We start from the raw sequence: 17,057 nt of genomic DNA on the forward strand, positions 1-17,057 counted from the left end.
GAGGGATAACGGACCGAGCGGTGCGAGGTCCTGGCGAGCCAGAGGTCTCATAGTACTTTCGTAATGAGACCGAGGCAGGGCCGGCGAGCCGAGGTCTCATTACGAAAGTACTATGAGACCGAGGCTCGTATCCCGGAGAAATGATGAAAAAAAAATTAATGCATTAATTTCGACTTGTAATTAATACAATAATTTATTTCATTGTATTTTAATATGTTTACAAAAAACCCCGGCCCTGTACATTTTTGAAGCATATATTCGTGATGTTTTTTGTTGTGCTTTTATGTTGTTTTTATTTATATTGTGTTCTGAAGTGCTTTGATCATGTTTTTTTATCTGATTTTTTCCTGTTGGCGCTAAAAAAGCATCGCTAAGAGCGATGTATGACATATGTCGTCATACATAGTTTTTTTGGCGACGCTTTCTTGGCGCCAACAGGAAAAAGTCGCCAAGGGTGGGGTATATCACATCAGTTCCGATTCAGCATTTTAATTTTTGACTCATAAAAGAAAATGGAATTTTGCTTTAAAAACTTGAAATGAAAGTTCTAACAAAAATAAAGAGACTTTTCATTTATTTGCATCCTAATAAAGCAAAGTTAGCTTGAAAAAAGAACAAAATGTGATTCTCATATCAGATGTTGAACGATTGTTTCTTTCAAAACGTAGACATCTAAAAAAAAAAAAGGGGGAAAGTAAAAGAGTTTATTTAAAGTTAATCATCCTTGTTAGCATCGAAAAATCAAACCCATATAATTTTCTTCCAAAATGTAAAAACGCAAGCTGGTAAAATGATGAGAATATTTTCTAATCAAATCATTATAAAGGTTTAACACCAGACGTTAAGTGGCAATAATTTTGAAGTTGGTAATCCTATCTGAAGCGATCATATTTTTTCCTCACCCTTTGCAGTAGTTCTAAGTTCATTTCCCTGATATATATTATTATTATTATTGTTAATTGAATGAGCAGGGAGAAAAGTGCTTACCAACGCCTTTTCAAAAAAGTTTACAACAACACCACCACTGCTAATTAGCTGTGATAAAACAAACAAAATTATTTAAAACCAAACTAATTTTCAGCTGTTAATTTCTTTCCAAGAAACAAACAAGAAGCATTATATTTATTTGGCACTAGCAATTATTTATCGCTTGCAGCAGCATCACAAGAGTGCCCATTTTTTTCTTTGCAAAATTAGCAGATTTTGTATTAGCTGATCCTTCTAATTTGACTTTAAAAAGGTTCCTGCATTATTTTGCTTTCAGATGTGCTCTTTCAATAAACAATTTGTGAAAGATCCGTTCTTGTTTAGCATAATTTGTTTATCAGAATTTTGTGAAGGGTCCGTTTTGATTGATTGGAATTTTGTGAAAGGTCCGTTATGGTTGATCCGATTTTTGTGAAGGGTCCGTTAATGGACCCAAATATCCTCTGGCCTGACCCCTGACCTGTATTCATTGGATTTTAAAGCAATGGAAATGTACGGAAATTAATTTAAATATATATTGAAAAATTGATTTTCGTGGAGATTATATGATGTATATGTTATTCTTGATTATTAATTTATATTTACCCTTGAAACTCAAAAATTCCTCCCAGCTGTTGATTATCCAAGTCAAGTGTAATATGCATATGTGGTAATAATTTCAACACTTAATTCAATAATATTTGATCTTTTTTACGTATGCCGGTACCACTGTTCCGCTTTAATTTTTACATACAGAACTTTTTATTTCAAAATTCGAACTTTTTTCCTTGGTCCTTCCGACTTTGCCTTGCTGAAAATTCATAGTACATCACATCTCAGACATGACAAATTATACAATTTTTACTACTGTTTTGAAAATATATTTGTATACAAACTTCAAATTAAAATTTTTTATTCTACATTAAAATTTAAAAATCCAGAAACAAGTAGATGCAACATCATATGTGAATGAAATTTTAAACTATTCATTGTGAAGTGTGTGAGTGAAAAGAAATGAAGCGCCGATATAAAAATATGCAATGGTGGGAGGGGGGGGGGGTCATGGGGGGCCCAGAATTAAAATTAGTACCGGGCCCCATTGCTGGTAGTGGCAGCCCTGTTTATTCGTTTATCTTTTTTTGATTGTTGGAATACTTTTTAGGTCCGCCCCCCTTTTTTTTTCAGATTTTTCCTTTGGAATCTTTTTTTTTAAAATTTCTGAAAGCATTTTGCATATAAAAAAATGTTGACCTTCATACTTTCAAGTAAGCTTGTCCCGTATAAGTGGTTTTAATTTAAATGTGCTCCATTAACAAACCACTGATCGCACCTCAGGTTACTCAGTTTTATTTTGTTTTGGAGGTCCAAATCAGTTTTAATGCTCTTGAAGCAGTAGACCATCAATGATTTTGACTGACAAAGCTGGAATGTTTTGCAAATTTCTGCTGTTTTAAACATTGCTAATTTTAATTTTGTGTACCTTTTTTTTTTTAATTATTTTTGGCTGAATGAAAATCAAAACATTATCTTTGACAGTAGTTTATGTTGATCATTTTTATAACTAATGCCTATTTATTTGAATAATATTAGTGATTGTTGTTTGTATTTTAATTTTCATTCTATAGGATGAAATTCTCAAAGCTGCTGTAATGAAATATGGCAAAAATCAGTGGTCTAGAATTGCATCATTGCTCCATAGAAAATCAGCTAAGCAGTGCAAAGCCAGATGGTAATTAGATTCTGATTCTTAACATAAATAGTTGACACCAGTGTAGGAGTAGCTGAAGCTCATTAGACCGGTCTCAAAAATTTTAATAACATTAATAATTTTTATTTTAATTAATTGACCAACAAGTGGTACCTATAGTCCTACCAATCCTATAACAAAATCACATGGTTCCGAGTACAGTTATATATATTTTTTAATGATTTTTGTGAATAAATTAGTAATAAAGTTTGTTCTTTTAGTGCATAATTGTCTCTATAGTCTTTAATTTTTTGCTGTAAAAAATATATATAACAACATTTTTCAAACCTAGAACTTGAGGTAATATGGTTCGCTTCCAGAAACTCATAAGAAACTAAAATGATCAACAGGGAAGTGATGAAGACCCAATGTTTGCTTTCCGCTCTACCATGTATGTAGTAGTTAAGATAGGCGCCTTGACAAGAAAACATATATGACGTGGGCATAACCATGTGTTAATTTCAAAGCCCACTTTCCATTAATTCTTCTTTAACATTCATAATACAGTGAAATCTATGTAATATGACCACTTGCGGTGCATTACTTTAGTGGTCAACTTAAGCAGGTGGTTAACTTACTGAGGTTAATTTGAATGACAAGGGCTAATTCTATGGCTGAAAAAAGTGGTCAACTTACAAGGGTGATCAACTTTACAGGATTTACTGTATATTGTAGATTTATGCTTCCTGGTGCTTTTCATTAAAAGCTAGTAAGCAGAAAAGGTTTATTTAGTTGACTAATATTCAGAATTTACAGTTTACTATATACAGTCGGCATCACTCAAGTTGCTCTGATTCTTGAGAAAAAGTAGATGCTCTGGTATAAATAGCACAAAAGTAGAAATTAGTCTGTTCAGTTTAGTATACAGTAAAACCTGTAAAGTTGACCACCTTTGTAAGTTGACCACCCGTCTATGTTGACCGCTTTTGTCAGGAACGGAATTAGTCCTATCTTATATAATGGAAGAAAACCTCTGTAACTTGACCACCTGTCTATCTTGAACACCTGTCTATCTTGACCACTAATGAACACCAAGTTTGGTTTGGAGTATTGTAAAAAACCCTTTGTAAGTTGACCACTTGGTTTATTTTTAAAAATTTTATTCAACAAATTACTATTTTTATTATTTTTTTTTTAACTTTCTAAGAATATTTTTGATGCCAGAGCAGCATTTTACCAACTAAATAAAACAGCAGCATAACTAAACCTCCTTTTGAGTTTAACCACATGGGAAAACTACTAAGAACCCTTTTATTCTCCAAACTTGTTTTTCTTTTGTTGTTAAACGAAAAAAAATTTATTTTTTGATTAACTATAATTTTTTAGGAACTATTAATACAAAATGATTAACTTTTCATAAACAATAAGACTTTTTTTTTGATCAATTTACTGAAATTTTAAATTTTCATAACACACTATACATCATTCTGGGAAAATAATCTCTAAAAATATTCGAATAACATTTTATATTATTGATTCAAAGTAATGCTAAACAATGAAAGTGAGTTTAACAGAAAGAGTAAGTGTCAATTAGGCAAAAAATGAATGCATGGTGCAAGACTTACAAAAAAAATAAAAATAATATTAATAATAATCATTACTCCCTTTATAAGTTGACCACCTGTCTAAGTTGACCACCAAAGTATTGCACCGCAAGTGGTCAACTTACACAGGTTTCACTGTATTTGTATCTTATATTGATCTTTTTACTTTATGTTTTTTCATGCTAAACACAAAAGAACATACCTTAATTACAATATATTAGATTATATTTAGTTATAAAATTTTACAGAAGTTGTTTTCTTAATGCAGATCAACGTGCCCTGGGCAGGTCAGTCCATTTCACAAAGTGCTGTTTAAAAAAAAATTCAAAAATTGTTAATGAATTGAATATTTAAAAAAAAAATTGGGATGCTGAAAAATATTAAATGAAACTTATGGTTGAAAATCAAACTGCTCGTTTAATTTTTTGATGAGATAAAAAATTAAGAGTCGGAAAGTGAACCAATGTGCTCCAACTATCCCTTACCCCTATGTGCAAAATTTTAAAGGTTTTAATTTAGTGTGTGTTATTGTGAATGTTTGTATACGGGCAGTTCTCAAAAGGTGGGAGCAAACACAGACCTCAACTTTGAAGCTTCAACACCAAATAACTTTCATTTTAATTAACTCAAAAATTTTTGAGTTAAATTATAATACTGTATAGAGACAAGAATTGACATAAATTATGGAAAAAATGCTCTTTAAATGCCCTTAAAAAAATATTTTCTTTGCTAAAAGGCACAATTTTGGACATATCAAAACGTTAACTGAGCAAATGTACCATTAAAGAAAATTTTTTTAAAATTATTTCCATACGTTTCAAAAAAAATTTAAAGGTATGAATCTTACACTGAATAATTTTTTGTTAATACTTTACACAAATAACAAAAGTAAAGACAGATTATTCACTTTGTAAACAATTTTAGAAATCTGATGCATGTCCAAAATTTACGATCTTTACAATGCTATTTTTTGAGAACTAAGTATATGATGTTTTCATTTTAAAGGTGTTTATCGAGCCTCAGAATCAATTTTTAATTGTTTAAAAGTGTTTCATAAGCTTTTATGCAGTATTTTAGAAGAAAAATAATTTTTTTTAAACGTACATGTGAGATGTCCAAGTGGCGTTACGATCTTGACGCCGATAATTCTGTCCATTTATTCATAATTTTTGATGATCTACTGTCTTCTAACCTCAATAAAAAACGTTATTATAATGTTATCTTCTTTAATCCATTCGTATTTTGCATAATTAATATGTTACACATTGAACAATACATAAATTACAGTAGAAACATGGCTGGTTATGATCGAACCGAAAGCCATTTTGCGCTAAAATCGCCAAGCAAACCTCCGTTGGCAACAACACAGTATACGATAAGCTAAAGGTTACCAGAGGGGAATTCCAATTTGACAAATGTAGTTTATCGTCAGCTGTACCAGTTTTGGCGACTTTATCACCTGCGCTAGCATTTTTTTTTTCCCGCTTTTATTATTTTAGAATTCTTTTTCTCCTCTTTCTTTTGGAAACATAATTTAACGATCTCCAAATAGAAATACGAATTTCTTTCTTCAATAATTTTTTTAGACATCATTTTAATTCTTATGACATTAGAAAAAATATTCATTATTAAAATTGATGTCACTTTTTACAATTGTATTATTTTTAATTTGAAGCTTTTTTTTAACTTTTGCATCAATTTCTTCAAAATCATTCCAAAACTTAATTATATGTAAGGAGCAGCATGTATAGCCATTCAAGTATTTCATTAATATCCTCTTTATTATTAAATTGCAAAATTTAAAAAGTAGTAAATAAAATTTTCATTGGAAAAGTTGAAAATCTGATTAACAATTGTCAAAAATGGTGAAACTTACGTTATGATGATGTCCAAAATCCGTTACCTACAGGACAACAATGTCCAAAATCTGTTACCTACAGACTGCTGATTTAATTTGCTAATTAACAATTTTTACAAATACCTGCTGTCTTTTCATGTTCATATATTGTGTTCTAGGTATGCATACTATAGAATAAAAGCAAAATTGATGTCAAATTTGAAAATTTTTGAAATTGCTCAAAGTTAACTTTTTTGTTCCCACCTTTTGAGAACTGCCCATACCTATGTAAATGAAAATATAACCAGGGATTCACTGTTGAATATGTTAAAAATAATTACATTTTTTGATCAGTCCTCAATTTTCTTACAATACTGGAAAATTATTCACCATGGTTCTGGTTATGATTGGTGCAAAATGCCTCTTCATTTAAGAGAAGAATTGACCGCTTCATTCAATATTGCTATGTTTTCAATTGTGTATCCAGCTGAAAATGGAAATTGGGGCAGAACTGTCATTTGCTTGATTAGAAAGTTGATTCCCCCTCTCTCTTTTTGGATACATATGCATTTGTGTATGTATTTTGTTGTTTTTTCTCTGTTCCATACATTGAACATATGTCCTTCACACGCTGGAAAATTGGAGAAGCTTTCCTGAAGTTAAGCTGTTTCACGTTTTGTAAGGCAGGGAGGAGGGTAACATGCAAAAAAGACACTTTTTCAAAAGAAGGATGATAACTAATGTTGGGAATTTGTTGAATATTGGAGTTTTTTTCGTGCTGTATTCCCTTACATTACGTTACCTACATAATGATATTGCTATGCTAACCAAATTAAGCAACAACAACTTTTTTTTTGCATTAGCTCTCAAAATTCAAAAACTAAGTTTTCAGAGCCAAACTCATCATTAAGTTTGTACATTGAAGTAACCCTTTTTTAATCATTGTTTAAAAAATATTCTTTTTTTCATTGTTTTTTGTTTTAATGTGAAATATTTTCTACTGTGGAAGGGGTAGCATTTGTCCTTCCTTACCCCTGGATACGCCCATGTGTCTTCTCATAATATGTTTCATCTGTATTTACTGTAAAAAATATAGTAAAGCAATTCTTGATTGTGAGATAAAATACAAATTAAAATTCAGAAAAAAGTACATGAAACTCAGTTACTATTATGTATACTTGACTTGATAATTACTCAGGTGTGCGAAAGGAAATAGCATGAGAATAAAAATAAGCAAATGTGAGGATAAAAATATGCAGAATTGCTAATTCTCCTTATTTTGGCAGGAGACTCTCACTCTTGTTGAATTTCCATCCTTACAGTTCACGTCCTTTTTTGTAATAAATTACCCAATTTTTAAAAATTTGGTTCAATGTTTTGATATTTTACTAAAATTTTTTGGGACGAATCTTATCTCTACACAAACCTTTGTCATGGTCTTTTATTGTATTCATTCATGAAAGTTGACACCTTCAGCTATTACTGTTAGTCATTGTTCATATTTTGTAAGATTTCTCTTCAGTTTGCACTTTAAAATCAGATGAAAATTCAGTAGTGTGAAGAAGTAGACAATTATTTTAAAAATCTCCAAGCTCCTTAATTTTAGATTGCTCTTTGCTTTTTAGACCTTACATTTATAGAATTACAGTTGAACCTTATTAAATTGTAGACCTGGTTCATACTTACTGTAAAAAAGCATACACTACTGTATATAGTACAAATTGTATGTTGAATCCCAGAGAATGAAGTATAAAAGTTGCATAAGAGAACAGTAATTAAAAAAATACAAATGTGGAGTGCAAAGATACATCATTGAGCTTTTGTTTATGCCTTATGTACATGTAGAGTTTAATAGACTCCAGATAAATAGGGTTAAAATAATTCAAAAGTGAACTATTAATGCTTTAGAAAGAAGTTTTTAATGAATTTAATGATTTGCTTGAAGGTACAATATTTTTTGGTCTGCAAAAATTTGATCTGTTTTGAATATTAAAATAATTTTGATAACATTTCATAAAATATATTTGTAATTCAAATTGAATTTTTTAAATATCTACCTTGCATAAGTAAAACCTTTTGTCTTGGAAGCATGGTAACATCAAAAATGTGTTGAAAATTTCCAGATACCTTTCGAACTGACAAGAAGTTTATGCTAAATACAAGATATAGCATACCAGTGTTACACTGGTAACGTCTATCGGACTTTATACAGTGTGTGCCAGTCAACTGGAAATAGAAGCAAATTATATTCTTATGACCAGCTCACAATATGTTTATGAAACACTTTTTTTTCTTTTCTAAAATTTGTTTTTGCATTCAAGAATTGTATAGCTAAACTGTAGTTGTTTCTTATGTTCTTTCCTTGCTTTAGGTATGAATGGCTAGATCCCAGCATTAAGAAAACAGAATGGACTAGGGAAGAAGAAGAGAAACTTCTTCATTTAGCTAAGCTGATGCCTACTCAGTGGAGGACTATAGCTCCAATCATTGGCAGAACAGCTGCTCAGTGTTTGGAGCACTATGAATACTTATTGTAAGCTTCCTTACTAATATGTGACACTTATTGAATTCCCAATCCTTATTTTATTATATTGTTACATATGTGTATCATATTTTCTGTGCATTCTGAATTTAGCTTGCACTAGGAAATATCAGCTCCTGCCTTCATTGTCTTGTATTTATAATGTATTTCATGAATTTTGAAATTTATCTAAGTAGAAAATGAAAGTTCATGGTGATTTATGCCATGATTTATGCAAATGATTTTCCATGTCACTTGGTTAGGATTAGATAACAAAAGGACTGAAAAGATTGCTTAAATCGAAAAGCTTAGTAGTGAAACATGTTGTATGACAAGTAGGTTTACCATTGTAAATCAACTTTAAAGTTTTTAGTTAGCTCCTTTTCTTTGCTTAACAGCCAGATTTTTTTTTTTTAAACCGAAGAATTATGCTGTTAAAATGAGGCTGTTTTAACTTTTAAAAATGTTTACTGTTAGTTTTGTACCAGTGTCAGTCGTCCCTTCTTACTAAACTTCTTTGCTCTGGGTGAATCAGGTCTCTTTACTGAAAAGAGCTTTATTTGAAGAGTTAACTAGAAAAAAAAAATGTTCATCTGACCCAAAAACTCTAATTTTTTCCATAAATTGGGCTGTTATACCGTTAAATTTTAATGTTTGCAGAGATCAAGCACAAAGAAAAGAAGAAGATGGTGATTTCACAGATGATCCCCGAAAGTTAAAACCTGGCGAAATAGATCCAAATCCTGAAACAAAACCTGCCCGTCCAGATCCACAAGATATGGACGAAGATGGTACAATTTTCATAATTCATGTCAAAATTTTGTTGAATCTGATGTACTCCCCTTTTGCTAACTACAAATGTAAAATTTGCTTTTATTTTGTTCCTCAATAAAATTGTAAAGAAAAATTCTGTGTTTATCCAGGCGCCCACATTCCCCCTAAGAGCAAAGGGGCACCTCCCTATATATGACAAAGACCCCCCCCCCCCAAAGTAAGAGCCCTGCCCAAAAAAGTGTGTGAAAAATACCCCTCAAAACACCCTCCCTAAAAATTTCAATGCCGCAGTTTGCACCATGACACCCCCCTCCAGGTGGGCACCCCCGTTTTTTTTAAATCAAAAATTGCATGCATGGATTTAATAAGTTTAAACTACAGTTAACTTTAAACTACAGCAATTAATTGGTGTTGATTTTTTATGTCAGGCAACCAGAAACAATTTGGAGACAGCATTTTTATAATATAAATGTACTCTTTATTTTTCTGGTTTACATTGAAAAATTTAATGATAATAAAAATCTGTTAAAATGTTGATTGCAATAAAGCTAAATATCGTTTTAGTATTTTCTTTAATTTGTTTTTAAAATTTTGAATATATAATCGCTTTATTTTAGTTTTTTTTTTCTTTTAGTTTCTGAAACGAATACAATTTCCTTTTGCTAAAATGTACTCTGCACAAATATTATACTCATAAAATTATTTCACGATGAAAAAAATTCCTAAAATTTATAAGTACTCCTTTGTATAAAATTAGTTTTTTTAAACAAATATGTGTCAAAAAATTTTTTTAGTGTAGTTTTCAAAACTAATTTTGCCTTTCGCTTTGCTGTGTCGATTTGCAATTTTCTGTTTAATCACTTTCCTCTACATTTGATTAGAAATCAGCAAAGTTTAGTAAAAAATCTTATTTTCAAACTGTTATGGGATGCTAGTAAAAAGCCTTGCAATTGTTCCTAAAATGTCACAATCATTTCAAAATGTATAATGCAACTAGCTGCGTCGCCTGGCTTTGCACTGTCCACCCCAAAAATAAAAGTTATGTCAAGTGACGCGAGTTCAACACTCAGGCTTAAACCAAAGAAAAAGTCAGTGAAATTTTGCGGCAGATTGCAGAAGAACCCCAAAAAGTAAACATTTTAAATCCCCTGATTACAGTAAAAGCCTCAAAACAAAAGCAAGAATTTTACCTGTTCATATTCGAGAAAAAAAAAAGGCAACAGATCTTTCATTTAATGATTTTCTTCACGCTACAACTACAAATTTCAATAAAAGCATTTTTACGGAAAGTTGAGATGAAGCACTGAATAATAATTTGAATGGAGGAAAACCTTCGAAAAATAGGGATTTTATTTTGAAATCTAAGAGTCATAATTAATAGTTTTTAATTTATATCTCCACTAATTATTATCGGAGGATTATGTTAAATAGCCAAACATGAAGACGGGAAGATTACAAATCAATCGATACCTGATTCGATGGTCAGTTCACTGTCGTTCGGGAGAAGAAGCTTGGACATACATAGATACGCTCAGTTTTTAATTATATAACAGATGGGAAATTTATAATGTAATTAGTTTGAAATTAATAATGTTTTGGGATTTTTGATTAACCTTTTTTATGGCATCTTCAAGCAATAAGGAAGCAGTTCTCCATATAAGTATCAAATGACCCTGCATTAGCCAGCATGCCGGATAATTTGGGGCTCATTTGGGGGAGGGGGGGGGATAGAAAAAATTAGTTTATTTAGTCATGGATACAAGTATTTAAAAACAAGAGGCGAAATAAAATTAATATGGGTTGTTTTAATGTAGTTCACTCATCTTAGATTTAGTTATATGCCAATAAAAGGGTTGCCTCAAAAGCAATCGTAATAATTATGATTCATGCATAAGATTTAAATATATTTTATATTAAATTCCAGTCCAGGTAAGTTTATTTTTTTATTCATTGAATACAGGGCTCAATTAAGATATCAGGAGGCCCTAAGCCAAATGTTTTTTCAGGGCCCTTTTTTGGAGTCAATCCTTACAATTTTAATCTGTGGCTTAAACAGTTTAGACCATTTAGGGGCCCCTAAAAAGCGGGGACCCTAGGCCACAGCCTAGTTGGCCTTTTCAGTAACCAGGCCCTGGTTGAATAGCTGTGTTAAATTTTTTATGTATTTGTGATATGTTTCTAATTTAGAACTATAAATATTTACTTTCTTTTAATTATTTTTTAAAAATTATTCACAATCAATTAGATTTTCTTGTCAAAATAATATGAATGACATTGTAATTAATATTTTAAGAAAATTAAACCGTCTGTTGATATTAGTAAGAATATATAGAACTGACATTTTTTATTTTAATCATTTTTAAATTTAAAATATTTTTCTAACCTCTTCTCTTTTTTTTTTTTTTTTTTTTTTTTTGCGGCATGCCGTCAGGGAGCTAGCAAGGGTTGTTGAAAACATGATGAACCTCGAATTTTGTTGCATGCTGCGTAATACGGCAAATGAATTATTACTGAACTTCATTGATGGTACTTTATCCATAAATAAATCATAATAACTTCTGTTTTGACTCGCCACCTTGTTTGGATGTATTAGATTAAAATATTTGATGTATTTGTCATTCAATTATTTTATTAGAAATGGAAATGTTATCTGAAGCAAGAGCAAGACTGGCAAATACACAAGGCAAAAAAGCTAAAAGGAAAGCTCGAGAAAAACAATTAGAAGAAGCTAGGCGACTCGCAGCTCTTCAAAAGCGCAGAGAACTGAGAATGGCAGGAATTCAATTAGAAGCTCGCAAGAGAAAAAAGAGAACTGTTGACTATAATGCTGAAATACCTTTTGAAAAAAGACCAGTGCCTGGACTTTATGATACTTCTGAAGAAACTTATGATCCTATGAATCCGGATTATAGAAGATTACGCCAGCAGCAATTGGATGGTGAATTAAGAAGTGAAAAAGAAGAGGTAAAATTCAATCCTCTTTTTTAAATGACATTTTAGTTTTAATGTTGTACAATTGTTTAGTTTTAGTGTGTAGAAAATAAATAATAAAAATACTCTCTTTTTAAGTTTTCATTAACAAAAAAAGATTTTTTTTTCATGTTAGGTTTTTTCCAACTTACAGATTTTCAAAAGCGGTTTATATTTTTGGAGATAATATGTTATTTAGTAGGAACTAAATTCTTTTCAAACATGTCAGCTAAATTAAATTTAATGTTCTGTAACATTTTAATTTTCAAACAAAATATGTGTTGATCTTTTGATTTTTAAAGTTGTGTAATGTACATCAGACTTGTGATTCATTTGTAGATACTGCAAAATACTTACTATCCTTAAGAATGCATGATTTAAATCTTGTTTTTATTTATTTATTGATTTATCCTAGGAAGCTACTATTATGAGGATATTAGTTTAAGAGATTTTATTCTTGGTTATTTATAATTAATCATGTGTTAACTCTTACAGTAAATTACTTGATTATTTATTTACACCAAGGTTCATTTATGTATAATATTTTTTTAATAGTTAAAGATTTTCAAGCAATATTTTTCAATAGAAAGATCTACTTATGAGGATATAAGTACAAAATTTTACTCCCCAGTTTCAGTCTTTCTCAGTAACATATATGTGTAAAATCTGAACAAGGAATACAGTTGTAACATGAACTTAAATTTTGTTTTTTTAATTTTTAGAAAGAAAGAAAAAAAGATAAGCAGAAGCTTAAGAAAAGGAAAGAAAATGACATCCCCTCAGCTATGTTATCTGGGAATTTTGAACAGTCTAAAAAAAGAAGTAAATTAGTTTTACCAAGTCCTCAAATATCTGATGCTGAATTAGAACAGGTAACAGTTTCATTTAATGTACTTGCAATTCTATTATTTGTGATTGTTTTTCTTTTGCATTGCCCTAACATTTTTTTTTTGTCACACATTTTATCAATGACTTTCTCATGAATAAAAAAAATATATTTTAAAACTAGTTCTATTTTTGATTTTAACCATTCTGTATTTTCCCTTGAACTATTAAAGATTCGGTCACTTGTCTGGTCTGCTAATTCTATATTAGCTACCAGTTTGTTTCGCACTCTTGGCTTCCTTAAGAGGTTTTCCATCTCCAGCTCAGTCACTTTCCTATGCCGGGCTGATGAGTGCTAATAAGCACAAAACTGCAGTCCTCGGCTGGTAATGACTGAGCTGGCGGTGTATTTCACGTATTAAAGATGAGTTTTAATTTTTGCTTAACACATATTTGAAACACTATATTTAGAAGAAGAGATGTGGGTTTTCTGGAAACTTTTTGAAGCCATAAAAGTTTTTTAATGTTATAAAGCTCTTGTACGAGGTTTGTCCGGAAAGTACATATAAAAAATTTGGGGTGACGTATCATGTTGTCATGGAGGCGCCACCAGGTGGCACTGCCGCCATAGCCAATCCCCTCAACTCTCAGTTTGAGTCAGAGCTCTCTGCCTGTAAGTAGAAGTGTACTTGTTGAAAGATACCCTTTTTCAGCTGCTGTCAGCATGGAACTCTCTCTGATTGAGGAACAGTGCATCAACATCAATTTTTTTTTTAAAGCAAGGTAAGAATGACCATGAGATTTTTGAGTGTTTAAATCTAGTTTATGGGAACAATTCTCTGAAGTAACCAACCATAAACAAGTGGTTAAAAAGGTTCCGGGAAGGCGGAGAAGACATGAAAAGAGACTCACCCAGGATGCCCTTCAACATTGAGTTCTGATGAAAATTTTGAACAAATTTGCGCTTAAATTCTTAAAGACCGTAGATTGACAGTCAGAATGATCGTTCACAAAATTCTGACACAATCTCATTTTTCGTTAGCTTTTAACCCGAAGTTCAAGCACTGTGACAGACCACCTGTCACCCGATTTAGCCCTTTGTGACTTCTTCCTGTTCCCGAAATGCAAAATGTTGCTTCGGGGACGGCACTTGGGAGATGTGGAAGACATCAGGGCAGAAATGACATGGCAACTGAACAGCATCACAACTGAAGACTTACAGAACTGTTACCAACAGTGGAAACAGCGTCGGCAGAAGTGCATCTTATCTGAGGACAAACCACATATACCAGAGGATTCAAGTAAACAAACTAATATTTTTATCAGCTATTGGTGAGCCTTTCTTTTAGAGTTTAACCTTTTGAACAGAGAGTATGTAAAAAAAAAAGAGTTCATTGAAAAATTAGCCTAACATCAAAATCATAGCTTCTAAACTAGTAGCTGCTGAAAAAATAAAATATAACTGTAAAAAAAAAAATGTCCTTACATGGCCAAAGCATTGAAAGAAGAGGAAAAGAATTCATATAGAGGTAGGATTATTTCTTTTTTGGGAGTTCTTACTGTTTAGTTATTGTTTAAATTGGACATTACCTTGTTCTTATTTGCAACTGCAGCAATATAAATGACTTAAGTAAAACTAACTTGAAACTAATTTATACATGTTCAGTGCTAAGTTGGAATTGTAACCTGTAATTTTTATGTGAATGAAGCTGAACTAAGTCAATGAATCAAAATATGAAAAGCTTCTTCAAACTTATCATAAAAAAACTTATCAAAATAGGATAAGTCTTTTCAATTTTCCTTCCCATATCACTGTTTAAAAGTTTCCATGAAACTGCCAGTAGCTAATAATTTCTGTTCTTAAAGGCTATTGTATATTTTAGGTAGTTAAATTAGGAAAAGCAAGTGAAACTGCCAGGGAAGCTGCTGAAGAGTCAGGAAATAAAGTTTCTGAGACATTATTGCCTGATTATAATTTAACTCCAACAGTGTTGAATTCAAGAACCCCTCGTACTCCAGCTACTAGCAGAGATACTATTCTAATGGTGAGCTCTCACTTAATTTTTTTAAAAAATATTAATTTATTGTTTGAAACTTTATTGTTACCTGTTGGTATTTCAAGTAAAATTTCTTTTTACATCAGTATGTATCTTATATTTTGTTCATGATATTTTTAAAAAACCAAATTTGATAAATTAAGTGCTTATTACTGGGACTATTATCTCTTGAATATTTAATCAGTTTTGAAATTTATAGTAAAAAATTAGTTTTTGAAAAAAAAAATCAAATCTTCCATTTTAGACAGACTATGCCTCTAAACTTTGATGAAGAGTGTAATTTGCTTTATTTATTGAATAAACTACCATAAAATTGCATCATTTGTGGTAATAAGGTTTATTAGTATAGTAGTAAAAACCAGGGCTGCGGAATGCGAGGGAAAATGATCGACTCTGACTCCGGGTTTTTGAAACCACTGACTCCGACTCTGACTCCTGCTTTTTCCCCTCATGGAAAGGGGAGAAAAAAATCCTAAACAGAGATTGAAATATTTATTATTTTTAAGAAATTATCACTCTGTATTTACTTTAGGGTCATTCCATAGAAATGTCAACCTCAACCTCCGAAATTTTTTTTCCACAAAGCCTTAATTGTGACCTATCATTTCATTCAGCATACTTTCTAGTACATAAATCCAATAACAGTTTGCAAAAATTTTATTCGGTGTTTTTCTTCTGGCTCTAAACGTGCGAGGTTGTAGGAAAGGCTTAGCATGTGCAAAAAACATGCGTCAACGTTTTCTAGTGTAATGTAAAAAATTTTGCAAATTTTTAAAAGAACTATGTTTATTCTAAATGAATAGGTGTTGGCCCAATAAAATTGACTGTTCTTTTTGCATACATTATAAGATAAGTCTTTTAATTAGTTTGGTTATTTCAATGAAAATATTTACGTTACGTTAGTCACGAAAATGTACTAATTTCTGCTTAAAAACTAAACCAGATGATTGAACCAAACAGCACTTTTTATTTTCTTACATCTGTGTCATATCTACTTAAAAAGTGCAAAATATTTATTTTAGTATCAGTAGATATAAAATAATTAGTGTGACTAACGTAACATTTGAGCTGTGACTAACGTAACAGTTTGCATGTGACTAACGTAACATTTTAAAAATGACTGCTAATATTTAAAACTTATTTAATTTAATGTAAATTTTCATGATAATTTTGAATATGTAGTCATTCTATATTGATTCAAAATATAAAGGGTGAAAAATACCAGTAATATTACATTGTAGACCTTCTGTTTGCTTAGAAAAATACTTTTTTAAAGGTCTTTATAAAGATACTTCCAATTTAAAGAACTATTAAAAAAGAAAAAAAAGTGAGTAAAGCAAAATGAGTACTCTGTTGAATGTGCATTCAACACAAGAATCCAAGCTTAAGAATTAAGATAATAGAAATACAGTCTTAACAAAGGAGAATGTCTCTATTTTTTAGAAAATACATCTCCACTTATTATTAAAATGAAGTAACGGCTGCTCGTCGGAAAACTTTTGAAGATGTTACATGATACAGTGACGATAAGCGCTGCTGCCATATATTGCAGAAAATACAAGAATGATTTGAATTTAGAAATTCAAACGTTTGCGGTGATATCTGGAATTAAAATGCATTCTGCAAAAACGCTCAAATATTTTTTCTCAATATTACATTTTAATTCAAAAGGATGCACAACACTATTCGTTCGATGAAACAGTAAACCTTAAAAAATAGTATGCCGTTGAAAAGTACTACGGAGTTTCTTATAACGATAACTAGTATATCAGCAGAAAACTAGAATTCAGTGAAATTACCAACTTGCAAAAAGTTA

At 30.9% G+C, this 17,057-nt stretch overlaps 1 protein-coding gene across 1 annotated transcript in view; it reads left to right on the forward strand.

Annotated features, from left to right (window-relative positions):
* Positions 1-2,591: 2,591 nt before the first annotated feature.
* LOC129230576 (cell division cycle 5-like protein) overlaps positions 2,592-17,057 on the forward strand; it is a gene marked incomplete at its 5' end in the record, with an annotated part of 37,576 nt that continues 23,110 nt past the window's right edge. Inside the window, 6 exon segments of the mRNA XM_054864983.1 lie at positions 2,592-2,695; positions 8,466-8,627; positions 9,276-9,406; positions 12,025-12,353; positions 13,082-13,231; positions 15,068-15,229. Of these exon segments, the coding sequence (XP_054720958.1) occupies positions 2,592-2,695; positions 8,466-8,627; positions 9,276-9,406; positions 12,025-12,353; positions 13,082-13,231; positions 15,068-15,229 (1,038 nt within the window).

This window comes from Uloborus diversus, chromosome 1, assembly GCF_026930045.1.
Source record: "Uloborus diversus isolate 005 chromosome 1, Udiv.v.3.1, whole genome shotgun sequence".
Taxonomy (NCBI): domain Eukaryota; kingdom Metazoa; phylum Arthropoda; class Arachnida; order Araneae; family Uloboridae; genus Uloborus; species Uloborus diversus.